Source organism: Panthera leo, chromosome A3 (genome assembly GCF_018350215.1).
Source record: "Panthera leo isolate Ple1 chromosome A3, P.leo_Ple1_pat1.1, whole genome shotgun sequence".
Classification (NCBI taxonomy): Eukaryota; Metazoa; Chordata; class Mammalia; order Carnivora; family Felidae; genus Panthera; species Panthera leo.
In genome coordinates, this window is record NC_056681.1 from 78,859,869 (window position 1) to 78,877,784 (window position 17,916).

Sequence of the window (17,916 nt, forward strand, 5' to 3'; positions counted from 1 at the left end):
GCGGGGTGGAGGGCTCGGTACTCTGCCGGTTGCGCCTGGCGCGCGAGGTACTAGTGTACCGGGGCCTGGAGCGTCCCAGCGCGGACCAGGAGTGAGCGGAGGCGGAGGAGATGGCTTCCCAGCCGCCGCCTCCCCCGAAACCCTGGGAGACCCGCCGAATTCCGGGGGCCGGGCCAGGACCAGGACCCGGCCCCACTTTCCAGTAAGTGTGGGATTCTTCAGACCGCGGGTTTGGCGGGCTGGAGCGGGAACTTGGCAGGAGACGGTTGAGGCCGTTGTTGGGCTGAGGTGTCCCCTCCCCCCTCAACCAAACCCCAACGGTGAGGGTATCAAGGTGGGGACAGGGCGCCAGTGTGGGGAATTTCGATGTCAAACAGCTGTTTCTGACTTGACGGCTCTTGGTAGGAACACTGTCCAGGGAGCCTCTGGGCGCCTCACTGGGTCCCGGTGCTTGGAAGAAAGGGGGCGGCTTCCAGCCCCTTGCTGTTAGCGGGACGCCGTGACAAAACTGCTAGACCCCCTTTAAAGCGTTAGACTTTCGGTCTTCCGCAGATGAGAGTGGCTGGCACTTGCCCAGCCCCGGCTCGACTGGGAACAAAGTCTCTCCAAAGCTTTTAACAACCTCTCGATAAGTTGGTGAAAGCCCAAAAGGTCGCTTTTACGCAACTGGAACCCAAGCCTATACAACTTTGAGTTGTTTTCTAGCATAACTCAGCAACGTTTTGGATAAAGATTTGGAGAAGCAACTTCTAAGCGGAATTCTAAATCCAAGGCCTATGGATGGCCTTTGTGTGCAAAATACTGTGTCATTTTTCTAAGGCCTGTGTGTTTTGTATTTGTTTTTAATCAGTGTTAAATGGATAAAAAGTTAAAATAGAACGAGAGAAGAGTTTCACAGCCTTGTCTGTTTCGTGTTGGGTGCATCTGGACATCCAAATTTAAGTGGTGACATTCGGATGTCATCACCTATCATACAGTAGGTTTACCTAACACCTAAAAATCCCCAGTATACTGGAATGTATTTCTACTGTGTTCTAAAATCTTGTAATCCTTATTTAAACGTCACGATGCTTGAACATATTAGCAACTTAATTTAATAATGACAGATACATAACAAGTAATGAGCCGTAATTATACTGTTAAGATGAGGCGATACTTTCTGCTACCTTTTTTATGAGCGATTTGACTTTTAAAAAAAGTTTGGACAGCTATTTGGAAGACAGATTTTATACCTGACATCCTGTTAAAGTTCTGTTTATGTAAAATTAACCATTTTCCCACTTTTTCTCATTGTGAATTTTAAACACGTGGAGACCAGTAGAGAGTAAGATAATGAATACTTGTGTATCCACTCCTAGCTTTAAGAAATGTTAACATTTTTCCAGATTTGCCTCATTTTTTTCATATTTTTTAAAAAATAAAAATTACAGAAATGGTTAAGCCTCTCTTTCTTCTTTCCTCCTGTAACTACTGTCCCTATTTGGTGTTTAATGTACCCAGTTGTGTTTTCATACTTTATTTGATACTTTAGTACCTAGGTTTATATGTTATATATATGTGTGTGTGCAGTATTCACTATGTTTTTAAACTTCAAATCATATGTGTGTGTATCATTTTGCAAAATGTTTTCCCCTTAAATATTATTGATTTTGAGATTTATCTTGTTCATACATATAGCTGTAGTCCATTTTAATTGCCATAGGATATTCTATTATATAAAAACAAACTATTCTGTTGTATTAAAGTATTATATATTAAAAACTGCAGTGACCATTCGTGTGCCTTTCTCCTTGTCCACATTTCCAAGAGGCTTTCTAATAATGTTATTGGGAATAGAATTGCTTGGTAGAGGGTATGCTTATCTTTAAGTACTAACTGTTGCCAAGTTGCTTCCCAAAGTGGTTTTATACCAGATTTTACATTTTCACTAGCAGGGTATTCTGTTTCTCTACATTCTTTCAAACACTTGATGATGTTATTTTTTAGTTCTGTATTTGCCAATCTAATGGATGGGAAATGATATTTTCATCTTTAATTTGCACTTCTCTGATTAGTAATAAGATTGTCTTTTTGAAAGTTAATTAGACATTTGAGATTTTTCTGTTGGTATCTTTGGCTCACTTTTTAATTGGCTATATGTTTGCTTCTTAACTTGGTAAGAGTCCTTTATTCTAATTCTATACTAATTCTATTATATTTGTTTTTAATATCTTTCAGGCTGTGGCTTGTCTTTTTGCTTTATATTTGTGTTCATTTTTGTTGTACAGATACTTTTTAATTTCAATATAGCCAAAATTTTCATATTTTATTGTTTGTGTTTTTTGTGTCTTGGCTAAGAAACCCTTCCTGTCTTAGATCAAGAAAATTTTTCTCTATTTTCTTTTTCTTTTTTTTTCCCTTTTTTTTTTTTAAGCTTATTCATTTTGAGAGGGAGAGAAACACAGCCAGAGAATCCCACGCAGGCTCCACACTGTCAACACAGAGCACTGGGGGAGGGTGTCTGGAGGTGGGGGCGTGGATCTCACAGACAACAAGATGATGATGTGAGCCAAAATCAAGAGTCTGACCCTTAACTGATTGAGCCACCCAGGCACCCCTCTCTCTATATTTTTTTTACATGTTCTGCATTTCACATTCATATTTTTAATCCACCTAGAACTGACTTTGTTGTACAAAATCAATGCGAAATAGGTAATCTAGTTTTTTTTTCCATGTGGATAACTGTCCCAGTACCATTAATTTATATATTCTGTGCTAGTTTATAATGTCATCACATTCAGTTTTCCTAAATGTGTGGTTCTGTTTGGGATTCTATTGGTCTTTCTAACCACCACAGTTTTTAATAAGTTTTGATATCCGGTATGTCAGTTACCTCTCCACATTGCTGTTCTTCATAATTGCCTTTGTTACATTTAGCCATTATAATAAGACTTACTGTGGTTTTTATTGAAGCTTTATATTTTATGAAAATACGGACTTTTTGCCTCCAATTGTGTTTTGTGACTGTCTCCATGAAGTACTTTTCCATCTTTTATATCTAGCATAATTCAGACTTAATTTGTTCTGGTGGTTTGGTTGAAATTCTCTTTGTTCCATGTTGGAGTCCTGTCATTTACAAATAAGCCAGCATAGATAACCAACAATCTTGTATTGCTCTTGACTTTCATTGGAATGCTTGTCAAGTCTCACTATTAAGTTTGATATTTGCTTTTTGGTTTTGATAGTTCTCCTTTTGAACTTCCATCTCCTTGCTCAGATTTTTATAATGAAGGAGTATTACATTTTATGAATGACTTCTATGAATTTGTTGAGATAATCGTATGTATTTTTTAAAATTTGAAATGTGATTTATTTACATCAATTAACTTTCTAATTTAATCAATCCTTAAATTTCTGGATGAACTGCTTAATTGTGATTGTTTGTAAAATACAATGCTGAATTCTGTTCTAATATTTTAAGATATTTGCATGTATATTTCTAGGTGAAATTAGCCTGTAATTTTCTTTCTTTGTACTATCCTTTTTTAGCTTTATTTCCAGGTTGCATAGGTACAGAAATTTTTCTTTTGAGTCTTATTTTTATTCCTTTATAGGTAGATTATTTTTTCCTTAGTAGTCTTTAAGATTTTACCTGATACCTTGGTCCTCTGCAACTTTATTATGTTCTGTTCAGGTATGAATATACAGACATGTATATTTTTTCCTCCTCAGTAGCTACAGTGTTCATGCTCACTCATAATCCTTCACCGTAAGGATTCAATCTTTCTTTTATTTTTTTTCTTTTCTTTCTTTTATTTTATTTTATTTTTTTTTCAGTATATGAAGTTTATTGTCAAATTGGTTTCCATACAACACCCAGTGCTCATCCCAAAATGTGCCCTCCTCAATACCCATCACCCACCCTCCCTCCCCCCATCAACCCTCAGTTCTGTTTTTAAGAGCCTCTTACACTTTGGCTCTCTCCCTCTCTAACCTTTTTTTTTTTCTTCCCCTCCCCCATGGACTTCTGTTAAGTTTCTCAGGATCCACATAAGAGTGAAAACATATGGTATCTGTCTTTCTCTGTATGACTTATTTCACTTAGCGTAACACTCTCCACTTCCATCCACGTTTCTACAAAAGGCCATATTTCATTCTTTCTCATTGCCACGTAGTATTCCATTGTGTCTATAAACCACAATTTCTTTATCCATTCATCAGTTGATGGACATTTAGGCTCTTTCCATAATTTGGCTATTGTTGAGAGTGCTGCTATAAACATTGGGGTACAAGTGTCCCTATGCATCAGTACTCCTGTATCCCTTGGATAAATTCCTAGCAGTGCTATTGCTGGGTCATAGGGTAGGTCTATTTTTAATTTTCTGAGGAACCTCCACACTGCTTTCCAGAGCGGCTGCACCAATTTGCGTTCCCACCAACAGTGCAAGAGGATTCCCGTTTCTCCACATCCTCGCCAGCATGTATAGACTCCTGATTTGTTCATTTTGGCCACTCTGACTGGCGTGAGGTGATATCTGAGTGTGGTTTTGATTTGTATTTCCCTGATGAGGAGCGATGTTGAGAATCTTTTCATGTGCCTGTTGGCCATCTGGATGTCTTCTTTAGAGAAGTGTCTATTCATGTTTTCTGCCCATTTCTTCACTGGGTTATTTGTTTTTTGGGTGTCGAGTTTGGTGAGCTCTTTATAGATTTTGGATACTAGCCCTTTGTCCGATATGTCATTTGCAAATACCTTTTCCCGTTCTGTAGGTTGCCTTTTAGTTTTGTTGGTTGTTTCCTTTGCTGTGCAGAAGCTTTTTATCCTCGTGAGGTCCCAGTAGTTCATTTTTGCTTTTAATTCCCTTGCCTTTGGGGATGTGTCAAGTAAGAAATTGCTGCAGCTGAGGTCAGAGAGGTTTTTTCCTGCTTTCTCCTCTAGGGTTTTCATGGTTTCCTGTCTCACATTCAGGTCCTTTATCCATTTTGAGTTTGTTTTTGTGAATGGTGTGAGAAAATGGTCTAGTTTCATCCTTCTGCATGTTGCTGTCCAGTTCTCCCAGCACCATTTGTTAAAGAGACTGTCTTTTTTCCATTGGATATTCTTTCCTGCTTTGTCAAAGATGAGTTGGCCATACGTTTGTGGGTCTAGTTCTGGGGTTTCTATTCTATTCCATTGGTCTATGGGTCTGTTTTTGTGCCATCAATCTTTCTTTTAATTCAGGAAATTTTTCACTAATTATATCTCTATTGTTGAAGAAATATTCTTTCCCATCTCTTCTTCTGGGGGACTTCTATTAAACGTTGTATCAGGAATAGTTTCCCCTACAAGTAATAATATGTGACTTACTGAGTTTTGGACTATAAAGACATTTCTTGTTTAGTTAACAAAAAGTCTAGAGATCTCCTAACTCAACATTGTCATTAGGAACCTACGTTTTTCCTGGCTCCCTTTTTAAATTTTTTTCTGTAAGCTTTCTGAGAGTTTGGGCCATTTCTGTATTAGTCTTTCTTCTTTGAAAGGAATCTCTTTTTTTCCTCCAGTGCTTTAAAGATTTTCCTCTTTGTTTTTGGTTTTCAGTGATTATACTTTGTTGGGCCTCAATGTAAATGGTTTCGTTTGTGTTATTTTGGGTGGGATTCATAGAGATACTTGAATCTGATTTGATGTCTTTCATTAATTTCAGAAAAGTCTCAGCCATTATCTCTTCAAATATTCCTTCGGCCCATCATCTTTTCACCCCTTTGACTTCAACAGCATATATGCTCTGTATTTCACTGTACAGCCCATACCTTATACTCCTTTCTGTATATATTCTTTTGTTACTCATACTTCATTCTGGGTATTTTCTTCAGAATTCTCTTGTAGTTCACTGATGTTTTTCTTTCAAAATGTCCAATCTGGTACTGAACCAGTCATTAAGTTCATAGTTTCAGTTATTTTAAATTCTTCAGTACCTTGTTCTTTCATGTTTTAAACAGGTAATGTTGTATGTTTTTAGCTTTTCTAGTTTTTTTTTTTTTTTAGTGGCAGGATTAGTCTGATTACCTAGAATGCCATTGCTTGAAGTGGAATTCCCCAAGTTCTATCTATATTTTCACTGTGTTCCTTAGTCTACAACTAATTTTCTTTTTGCCTCATAGTTGCAAGATAATCCCTGTGGCTGTGAGCATCATGTCTAAGCTTTGTAATGGAGTTTTCTTCATATTTACATGTTTTTATTTCATTTCAATTTTTATTTCACAGATGTCATTGCTTCATTGATGTCTATTTTAAACATATTTGCAGGGCGCCTGGGTGGCTCAGTCGGTTAAACGTCCAACTTCGGCTCACGTCATGATCTCGCAGTCTGTGAGTTCGAGCCCCACGTCGGGCTCTGTGCTGACAACTCAGAGCCTGGAGCCTGTTTCGGATTCTGTGTCTCCCTCTCTGACCTTCCCCCATTCGTGCTCTGTCTCTCTCTGTCTCAAAAATAAATAAATGTTTAAAAAAAATTTTTTAAACATATTTGCAATCCTTGTTGAGCTGTTACATGAAACTTATTTTTCCTTGAATGAATTTTCATTCTAATTGTTGATTTTTGTTAGTTTGGTTTCTTAGTGTTTTTATTTCTTCTTGTGTATGGCATTTTTGATATGTTTGTTTTGAATAGGCATTTTTGAGTTCTGTTTCCTCTCCTTTCCCTTCCATTTATCTCTCTGTGTCTAGTAGGTTTTCTATTGACTCTCCCTGCTCCTTCAGCATGCACCCTCCCATGTAAGAATCAGGTGTAAAAATGGTGGCTTAGATTAAGGATATCAAAGATGAAGTCACTGAGTCAGTAGTTGTTTCATTTCCTGGTCTTGAGGCCTAGTCAGAGTCCTACCCTTCTTAGTTCTGTAACTTTCTAAAAATCTTAAACTACTGTCAGCAAGTTTCATAATCTCTTTTTAGAAGCCGAAGTGATGCATCCCAGGCCACAGCTTCAAGCAGTGAATTATTTCCATTAGAAAGGAGCACTGTTAGTTCTTGTTACTTCCTAGAAGTCTAAGTCCTGGTTGTCACTACCTGATTTCAAACCCAGAATTGAGTAGGCCTGTAGCATCACCCTTCCAATCATTTTACATTTCTGTTTGGTTTCTGTTATGTAAATCTAGATATGCCTATTTGTTCTTTTTGTTTTATCTATTGCTCCTACTTTAGAGCAGAGCTGCTTTATGAAAACCAGGAAATAACTACACTGTTAGTCACCTGACCCTTTTTAAAGTTTGGTTCTACTTTTTGTGATGTGATACAATATGAAGTAAACATAACCCATGAATTATTCTTGCCAAAAATGTTAACATGATTCTAATTAAACCTTTAGATGCAATGTTTAATTTAACTGGAAATGTAGAGGATAGAGATATATTTAAACAACATTTTGGGGAAACACAGATTTAGAATGTAAGACATTCTAAAAGAAAACTGGCTGGACTCTTCAAAAAGTCCAGGGCATTCCAAAAAATGGAATGATTCTAATTTAGAAGAAATGAGGAGACAACCAACCAAATGCAGTGTGTGAACCTTGATTGAATTTTTGTTAAAAAAACCCACAACAACCTAAAAGACATTTGACTCTTAAAACTCAATGATAAAAAGGCAAGTACCGTAATTTTTCAAATGGGCAAAATATCTAAATACACATTTCTCCAGAGAAGATTTAAAACTGGCAAATAAGGGGCACCTGGGTGGCTCAGTCGGTTGAGCGACCGACTTCAGCTCAGGTCACGATCTCACGGTTTGTGAGTTCGAGCCCCGCGTCAGGCTCTGTGCTGACAGCTTGGAGCCTGGAGCCTGCTTCGGATTCTGTCTCCCTCTCTCTCTGCCCCTCCCCCACTCATGCTCTATCTCTGTCTCAGAAATAAACATTAAAAAAATAATAATAATAAAACTGGCAAATAAGCACATGAAAAGATACTCAACATCATTAACTGTCAGGGACATGCAAAACAAAATCACAATGAGATACCACTTCATACCCACTAGGTTGGCTATAATGACAAAGATAAATAATAACAAGTATTGGCAAAGATGTGGAGAAATTGGAACCCTCATGCACTACTGATAGGAATATAAGTAGTTGCTTCCAGTTGCTTTGGAAGACAATCTGGCAGTGCCATAGAAGGTTAAGCATAGTTACTCTATGATCCACCAATTCCATGCCTAGGTATATATACCCAAGAGATAGGAAAGCGTATGTCCACACAAAAATTTGTACATAAATGTTTATGATAACATTAGTCACAAAAGCCAAAAAGTGGAAACAACACTATATCTATCAACTGATGCATAAATAAATATAACTCAGCAGGAAACAGGAATAAAGTACTGATAAATGCTACAATATGGATGAAACTTCAAAACATTACATTAAGTAAAAGTAGCCAGTCACAAAATACTATATGTTGTATGATTCATTTACAGTAGATTCTCATTATTTGCAGATGCCAAATTTGCTAATTCTCCTCACTAAAATTTATTGTAACCCCCAAATCAATGCTCATGACACTTTCATGATCATTCACAGACATGGATAGGGTGGCAAAAGATTTGAGTCATTTCAGATGAGATGAGCTGAGATTGAACAAAGCAACACTCCTGCTTCTTGTTTTAGATTTAAGCTTTAAGCAGGTGTCCTTTTAACAACCAAATGGATGCCACATTTTTCATATTTTTGTTGGTGATTTTGCTATTTTAAAACGGCCTCTAAGTATAATGCTGAAGTGCATTGTTTCCCCCAGGAACAATGATTCTATTTGTTAATTAGATGTTCATAGCAAATTTATAGACTATGACTATCGCAAATAACAAGAATTAACTATATGTGAAATCACCAGAATAGACAAACCTATAGAGACAGAAATTAGATTAGTCATTGCCTAGGATAGGGAATAGAGCAGGAAATAGGTAGTGACTGCTAATGAATGTGGGATTTCTTACTGGGATGCTAAAAATGTTCTGGAATTACATAGGTTGGTAGTTGTACACCTCTGGTATCTCAATAAAACTGAAGACACTTGAGGGTAATGGATAGGTGTTGAATTTTAATTGGATAATGATATGGAATTGTTAATTTTTAGAGATGTGAAAATGGCATTATGTTTTGTCTGAAATATCTTTGCTCTTAGGAAATAACATGTTGAGGTATTTAGGAGTAATGTATCAAGTCTGCAAGTTAATTTCAAATGGTTCAAGAATTTTTAAAAGACTAGACAGTGAGAGAAAGAAAGTTCATGTGGCAAAACAATAATAGTTGTTGAATCTAGATAGAAGGAATGAGGGTATTCATTGTACTTTCAACTTTTTTTTCTGTTTGAAATTTTTCAAAATAAAAAGTTGGGTTGGTGAGACTTTTGGCACGTTCAGCACAGAATATACATCTTTTGTTATAAGTTGTAGGTGTGTTAATTTCTCATTTTGCTGGTTGTAACAGAAGGCCAGGTGGAATGTGGACACTGAATGTACTTGTATATGCCAAAAATAGCATTAAAACCAGAGAAGAGTTGGAAGAAACTTTCTTTTTTTTTATTAAGTATTTACATTTAATTCCTTACAATTTTTAAACTAACATATTCATCAAAACTTATAAAAGAAGGATATATAAAGAAAAAATAATCTGTATTAATGATCTGTGTGATATATGTGTTTTAAATATTCACTAAAAAGAGACTTCAGCATAGTGGTTGTATCAGTACCTTTTATATGCTAAGCACTGTAGTAGGTGATGGAGAAACAAGGATAACTCCTGCACCTATGAGGAGCTCACCTTGTAGAAGAGGCAGACGTGTATACAAATGTAAGATACTGTACGATGATGGACAAAGAATTGTGGGAAGGACTTCTGATGACAGTAGAATAATTTAAGAAAAAAAAACAATGCTATTAAGGACAAATAGAAAAGCTAGGCAGAATATAAAAACATCTGCTTAAAAACATCTGCTTAAATGCATTATAGAATAAATAAGGTAAAGATTTATGGAGCCCAGATCCAAAAGATGGAAAAAGAGAAAGATGGAAATCCACAAAGGTGAGAGTAGATTCTCATAGAAGCTGCTGCTGATTCCAAAAGAAGCAGTTTAGATGATGGGAAGCTAGTTGAAGAGCACCTTCGACAGATTCTTGGAGTATGGTTAGAGTCTAGTAGTCCTCCAAGACAGGGTGCTGATAAATTATCCATACCTTGTGTTATGACCCTAAAAAGATACATCTATCTAGATATGAGAGTATAAAAGAAGCAGACACTCCCTTACAGGAGCATAAACCCAGCTTCAGATCATCTCAGTCCCTGAAATTAGATTAGGGACAATCATGGATTGATAATAGCTTTAGCAGGCTAGTTTGCCTGAAGCAAACTAGAGGATAGTTCAGAAAATAGTATCCAGAATGAAATACACCTAGAGGAAGAGAGCATCATCCAGAGTCTCAAATTCTTGCCACAATTCTTCATGTATGTCTCATGCATAAGCAAAATCAAATAGCAGGACCCAGAAGGATATTAGATAACATAAATTGAAACTAAGTGAAACAACGGATGAGAAAACATTTCAAAAGGACTCTAGAAATTGGAGTTACTGAACAGACTTTAACATAAATTTAAAATGTTTAATATGTTGAAGGCAATAGAAGAAAATAAGGAATTTTGGCAGATAATTGGAAACTATCAAAAGGAAAAGGAATATGTAGAACAAAAATGCAGTAACCAAACTTAGTAACTCATTGGGTTTAGCAACAGTTTAGACACTGCTACAGAGATAATTAGTGACTTAGAGCAACGTTCTAAGTGTGTTCTGTAGCTACCAAGACTGGCTGCTGTTTTCAAACTATAAATGAGCAGCCCACAAAAAGATAATGAAACTTTGGCCAGAATGTAAAGCCACGTTAATACTAAGCACACTATTTAGTTCAGTTGGCATTAAGAATTCATTGATAAAGAGGCACCTGGGTGGCTCAGTTGGTTAAGCATCTGACTTTGGCTCAGATCATGATCTCACAGTTTGAGTTTGAGCCCCACATCAGGCTCTCTGCTGTCAGTACAGAGCCTGCTTCAGGTCCTCTGTCCCCCTCTCTATCTGCCCCTGCCCCACTCACACACACTCTCTCTCTTAAAAATAAATAAGCTTAAAAAATTTTTTTAAAAAAGAGTTCATTAATTCACATTATGGTACAAGATACTTATTTTGTGATGTATTGGCCCTTTTGAATAGCAGGACCTAAAGGATAATTAGGAAGAAAATATCCAACATATTTTTGTACCAAGAGACAAAAGGGCAGAAAATGCAGAAAGGATGGGAAGAGATTTAGAGGATTAAGCAAGGTATAATTTAAAAATAGGGAAAATGAGGGGCACCTGGGTGGCTCAGTCAGTTAAGCGTCCGACAGCTCAGGTCATGATCTGATGGTTTGTGGGTTCGAGCCCCATGTCAAGCTCTGTGCTGATAGCGCTGAGCCTGGAGCCTGCTTCAGATTCTGTGTCTCCCAGTCTCTCTCTCTCTTTCAAAAGTAAACATTAAAAAAAAGTTTTTAAATAGAGAAAAGGAGTAGTCTTATAATTATACAACAATGCTTCTCAAAATATTTGTGCTGATACCTAATACCTTTATAAAATACAGTAAAAATATAACAATGTCAGATTGCTTAAAGTCTTATTTGTTGTACTTTTCTCATTATAGGTCAGTGCATATGACTCATAAATTAGCACTGATCGACAAACCATATTTTAAGTAGCATGATACTAAAGAAATTGAATTTGTAATTAAAATCATAATCATCTTGATAGATGTTGAGAAATCATTTGATAAATTCAATGTTCATGGTAAAAACTCTTAGCAAATAGAAATAGAAAACAAATTACTAAATTTACAATAACTCTACAGTAAACATAATAATGGTTACATGCTGAGAAATTTCCCTTTGAGATCAGAAATGAGATGAGAATGCCTATTAATCACTTCTGTTCAAGATTGGACAACATGTCTTAGGTGCAATACCTTCTTTAATAATCAAAACTGTAAGAATTGGAAATATACCTATCATTCACATACAATATGACTGCAAATCTTTAATTGAAAATCCAGAAGAATCAAAAACAAGTTTGTTAGATACAAGCACCATATTAAAAAAAAATCCATTATTTCTACATAACAGTATCAAAGTGAAATTTTAGAAGACACCGTTTATAGTAGCATCAAAAAATATCAAATATACAGGAATAAATCTAAAGAAAACCTGCCACAAGGAAACTATAAAACAGTATGGAAACTTAAAGTTATTTTTAAAAACCATTATTCAGAAAAATCTTTAAAAGATCTAATAGGGCCGCCTGATTGGTTCAGTTGGTTTAGTGTCTGACTCTTGATTTCTTGATTTCAGCTGAGGTTGTGAGATCCAGCCCTACATCTGGGCCTCCGTAGAGCCTGCTTGAGAATTTCTTTCTCCCCTCTCCCTCTCCTGCACACTTGTGCTCTCTCTGTGTCTCTCTCAAAACAAAACAAAAACCTAATAAATGTGGGTTGAAACTCTAAATATTATAAAGATATGATTTATCTCAAATTAACCTACAGATTCATTGTAATCCCAAACAATCTCAATAGGGTTTTTTTGTAAGTATTTTTTTTAATGTTTATTTATTTTGAGAGAGAGAGAAAGAGAGTGCACGCACTTGGGGCAGAGAAAGAGGGAGAATCCCAAGCAGGCTCTACGCTGTCAGTGTGGCTTGAACTCACAGACCATGAGATCATGAACTGAGCCGAAACTAAGAATCAGCCATTTAACTGAGCCACCCAGGCACCCCTCAATAGGGTTTTTTTGAGGGAGAGGGTGTGGAACTTAAAGCTCTGATTCTAAAATGTATATGGAAATTCAAAGGGTCAAAAAAGCTAAAACACTCTTGAAGAACATTGGAGGAGGACGTGTTTTATTGAATACTGCTAAGACCTATTATAAAACTATAGTGATTAAGATAGTGCCATTTAGGGGCAAGGATGGACAAATACCTAGTTGTAACTAACCCTGAGAAAATAGGTTGAAGATACTGCTAATAATGCTAGCAAGTAAACAAGAAAATAGCAGAGTTTAGTCAGCTCTTTTATCTTGTTCATTTTAACACTGAGATTCTAAGCATGTAGATATTAGAGACTAATCCTTATTCTTACCACCTCTTCAGTAGATCTGTCATTAACACTGGGTATGTAAGAGGTGTTTAATAGTTACTTTGAATTGAATTTATTATGTGCTTAAGATACTATTTTGAATCTTTTTTTTTTTTTTTTTTTTTTTTTTTTAGATCTGCTGATTTGGGTCCTAGTTTATTGACAAGACCTGGACAACCAACACTTACCAGAGTGCCCCCACCTATTCTTCCAAGGCCATCACAGCAGACAGGAAGCAGCAATGTGAATACTTTCAGACCTGCTTACAGTTCATTTTCTTCAGGATATGGTGCCTATGGAAATTCGTTTTATGGAAGCTATAGCCCTTATAGTTATGGATATAATGGGTTGGGCTATAACCGCCTCCGTGTAGATGATCTGCCACCCAGTAGATTTGTTCAGCAAGCTGAAGAAAGCAGCAGAGGTGCATTTCAGTCCATTGAAAGTATTGTGCATGCATTTGCCTCTGTCAGTATGATGATGGATGCTACCTTTTCAGCTGTCTATAACAGTTTCAGGGCTGTATTGGATGTAGCAAATCACTTTTCCCGATTAAAAATACATTTCACAAAGGTTTTTTCAGCTTTTGCATTAGTTAGGACTATAAGGTATCTTTACAGACGGTTACAGTGGATGATAGGTTTAAGAAGAGGCTCTGAGAATGAGGACCTATGGGCAGAAAGTGAAGGAACTGTGGCTTGCCTTGGTGCTGAGGACAAAGCAGCTAATTCAGCCAAATCTTGGCCAATATTCTTGTTCTTTGCTGTTATCCTTGGTGGTCCTTACCTCATCTGGAAACTTCTGTCTACCCATAATGATGAAGTCACAGGTAAGAGTAATAGAATAGGTTCAAAAACCACATAACAATCTCGAATTTCAAGAATAGATTTGTTAAATTAACGTTCTTTGTGTTCATTTGTATTTAATATTTTGATCCAATTATATTTTCAGTTAAGAACTTGAAAACTGGAAAATGAATATATAGCAAAAACAGGCTTACTGATTAGTTTATTGTTTATTTAATGTAAGAGTACACATTGCCTGACTACTGTTTACAGGGTACTGAACTTGATGCTGTAGAGGCTACAGGTATGCATAGGACATAATTCCCTTATCTTTCTAAAACTTACTGTCAGGGATGGATAAGACAATATACAGGTAATTGTAATTTTGACCTTGAAAAAAAGGAGAAAGTTCATAATATATATCCTAGTGAGCATATTTTTGGATTTTGCATAGTGTTAATTATAGAATTTACTTTGGTGGAGGGTGGTGCTTTTCTCTTGGCAAATAGATTTATACAGTTTACACCATAGCCAGTGAACACTAACCCTAACTTTAATTCTTAATTTGGTTTGTAGACAACACCAACTGGGCAAGTGGTGAGGATGACCATGTAGTTGCTAGAGCAGAATATGATTTTGCTGCTGTGTCCGAAGAAGAAATTTCTTTCCGTGCTGGTGATATGCTAAACTTAGCTCTCAAAGGTAACAAAACATGAATAAATTGGAATTACCCATGAATTTTTTGAATTTGTAAATGTACTATTAAAAACTGCAACAAAAGATCTTGGTCCTTGTTCGTTAACTCAGAAGTAGTTGCTAGTATTTCTCTTTTGTGTCAGTTTAGACCTTCCAGATCCAGGGATGTGGAAGAAAAATGCCCAACAGGGTTGTTCCAATAGTATTTCACTGAGATAAGGAAAGATTTTGTTTATGTATATAATCACTTATAAACTCAAAACTTGAATTCCAAACTCTGTTAATCCCCACACAAAAACATGAGATTAACACTACATGTAACAAATCTAACAACCCGAAGAAATTCTCCTGTGACATAAGTATCCCTGTCAGTCTTTAATTGCTCGGACTGGTATTGCTTTCTTTTTTATTTGACTAGTTTACTTCAGAAACTCCCAACATGAATATTTTAGGAATTACTGTCATGAAGTATTAAAGAACTTCAGCAAGGAATTTATACACATCACAGGTTTATTTTTGAACCAGGTCACTAATAGTTTTTAATGGTTCCAGGTAAAATGGCCTTTTCCCTTAGCTTTCCTCAGTAAGGATGATCAGAATTTTTATGGATTTGCAAAAAAAAAAAAAAAAGATTTTTGTGTGTTTGTGGGGATTCAGTTTTTCTAGGAAGAGTAACATTTTGTTGGTAAAAATATTAGTGACAATAGTAACAGCTATCCTTTATAGGATAAGGCACTATATATCTTTCATTTAACTCTTATAATAATGCTGTGATGTAGGTACTATTATTATCCTGACCTTGTTTTACTTATGAGAAAACTGAGACTCAGAATAACTAAATGGGATCACAAAGCTAAGGTGTGATGGAGCTGGACTATGAACCTAGGTTTGTCTGACTTCAGAACCTGTACTTGTAACCACTTTGGCTGTTTTCCATGTGATCTATTAATGGAAACTTGAGCCTTTAATTAGTTCTAGTCATTACATAGGGAAAAAATATCTTCCATGTCCACATAATTTATTGTATAAATAATTGAAAATTTTGGATCAAATTTGCTAAATCTCTGCCTCATCCCTCATACACAAAACCTAGGCTTCTAAGTATTAGATTCATATTTTTCTTCTAGTGAAAATAACACTTTCCTATTTTGGATTACAAAAGAGTGATTTCTTTTTAAGATTTATTGTTAGACCCATACAAATAATTAGTTTTAATCTAAATAAAGTATAAAGAAGATCAAGTGTGGTTTCTTTCAATATAGTATTTCAGGAAAATTTTATATCTCATATTATTCTTCCACTAATGACACCTCTTAACACTTTAGCTTTGCTTCTTTGTTTTCTTCCTTTGCCCAAAATACATTTGAGCATTTAGAACAAAATCAGTTACAGACATGGTTGATTTTAAGTGTTTTATTTTTTCTCTATTGTAGAGTATTAAACATAAAAATGTTATATTTGCCTAACTTATAGTGTTGACCTAAAACCCTAACAGTTAAACAGCTTTTTAAAGATATGAGTAATCTTTAAAATACCAAAACACAAAATTGAATATATTAAATAAATCTTTCCTACTTTAAGCTTAGAGTACTGCCTTACCTTTTTGTCACGTGCCTAGAGATAACTGAGGTCTTTATTTTTGCCTATCTTGGATTAAAGTTAGCATTCAGTATCTTCAGAATTATTCATCACAATCACATGGAATGAATTTTGTATTTTGGCCAAAAGTTACGTAAAGAAATTTGGCTTGTATAAAGGTATGTATTTTCTATACTTCCCTGTAACTTCTATTGAGAAGGACTGAGAAATTCATTTCTTAAATTTCAATTTAAAATATGAAAGACATGGGAGAGAGCCAAAGCATAAGAGACTCTTAAAAACTGAGAACAAACTGAGGGTTGATGGGGGGTAGGAGGGAGGGGAGGGTGGGTGATGGGTATTGAAGAGGGCATCTTTTGGGATGAGCACTGGGTGTTGTATGGAAACCAATTTGACAATAAATTTCATATATTGAAAAAAAATATGAAAGACAGTGATGTTAGTTTTAGCTTTTAGGAGAATTGAATCTCCTTACTCTATGAATGGACCAACTAATAATAAACTTCATGTTCTTCAAGGCTGAAAATATAGTAAGTATAAAATTAAAAAGTATAAATTGTAAGAAGGGACTCTAGAACTGTTAAGCCTACTCATTTGATTTTGAATATATGTATTTGTTTATGTATTTTATTGTGTAAGTGTAACACAGATATTAATATTTTATTATTAATATTTTGTTGGACTCCAAAATGTGTTATAATTACAAGGCTGTCTTTTCTTCCATCAGAACAGCAACCCAAAGTGCGTGGTTGGCTTCTGGCTAGTCTTGATGGTCAAACAACAGGACTTATACCTGCTAATTATGTCAAAATTCTTGGTAAAAGAAGAGGTAGAAAAGCAATGGAATCCAGTAAAATTTCCAAGCAGCAACAATCTTTTACCAACACAACACTAATTAAAGGAGCCACGGCTGCTGATTCTTTGGATGAACAGGAAGCTAACTTTGAATCTGTTTTTGTTGAGACTAATAAGGTTCCAGTTGCACCTGATTCCACTGGGAAAGGTGGAGATAAACAAGATCTTTGATATCTTTCATGTTTGCCTGCAATTGAACTATACTTTTTAAAAATTACTTCTTACAAAGAAATTAATCTACAATCCAATGAACACATTTGTTAATGGCTTTTCCAGGTGTTTTGCTGCTAGAAATTATTAAAGTTGTACACTAGTATGTTGGTCTAGTGACCTGGTTACATTTTACGAGTTCTTAGACCATGAGGGTATTTGTTTCACCTAGATTTTAAGATTATGGAGACTGCTGTCATTTTCATCTTATATAAAATCCTGTGTTTATTGAAAGAATAAGTTTGATGAACTATAGAATACACTGTTTGCTACAGTAGGGGTCATTAATGCTTTTTAAAGTTAGAGATTTGGAATTGATTTGGAATCCTCAGATAACGAGTGATAACACATAAATATGAGAACAGGCAAAAGGCTAATTTTTTTTAACAACTTTAATTAAACTGAATAATAAAAATTTTCTGATCTGTGTTATATGCAGTCTTGGGTTTGCTTTAGGCAGTAATATATTTTTATCTACTAACAGTTAATACTTTTACCTTTTATTGTATTTTTAAAAATTCATCTTGAAAAGGTCACTAGAAGCATGGTTCTAGAGTGATATTTAGCCCTTATAGTTTTTCCTGCTAGTAAAAAAGGCTGAAAATTCTCTTTCTTACAGATTATT

At 35.6% G+C, this 17,916-nt stretch overlaps 1 protein-coding gene across 2 annotated transcripts; it reads left to right on the top strand.

Moving 5' to 3' along the window:
• The first annotated feature begins 38 nt into the window (after window positions 1-38).
• On the top strand, window positions 39-17,709 carry PEX13 (peroxisomal biogenesis factor 13). 2 transcript variants are annotated; one of them, XM_042932357.1, is made up of 4 exons: window positions 39-202; window positions 13,281-13,975; window positions 14,508-14,633; window positions 16,287-16,467. In XM_042932357.1, exons 1-4 carry the CDS (start codon window positions 111-113, stop codon window positions 16,361-16,363), a joined length of 990 nt encoding a protein of 329 aa, XP_042788291.1. In that variant the 5' UTR covers window positions 39-110; the 3' UTR covers window positions 16,364-16,467. The 2 variants fall into 2 exon arrangements, with proteins under 2 accessions (XP_042788291.1, XP_042788289.1); XM_042932355.1 differs by lacking the exon at window positions 16,287-16,467 and adding an exon at window positions 16,954-17,709 and having other exon boundaries at window positions 40-202.
• Window positions 17,710-17,916: the final 207 nt, after the last annotated feature.

What these genes read in the sequence shown, in the direction of transcription:
- PEX13 (XM_042932355.1), top strand. Translation starts at nt 111, where the DNA reads ATGGCTTCCCAGCCGCCGCCTCCCCCGAAACCCTGGGAGACCCGCCGA. An exon ending in GGACCCGGCCCCACTTTCCA is followed by an intron (nt 203 to 13,280) that starts GTAAGTGTGGGA and finishes TTTTTTTTTTAG; the next exon opens with ATCTGCTGATTTGGGTCCTA. An exon ending in CCATAATGATGAAGTCACAG is followed by an intron (nt 13,976 to 14,507) that starts GTAAGAGTAATA and finishes TTTGGTTTGTAG; the next exon opens with ACAACACCAACTGGGCAAGT.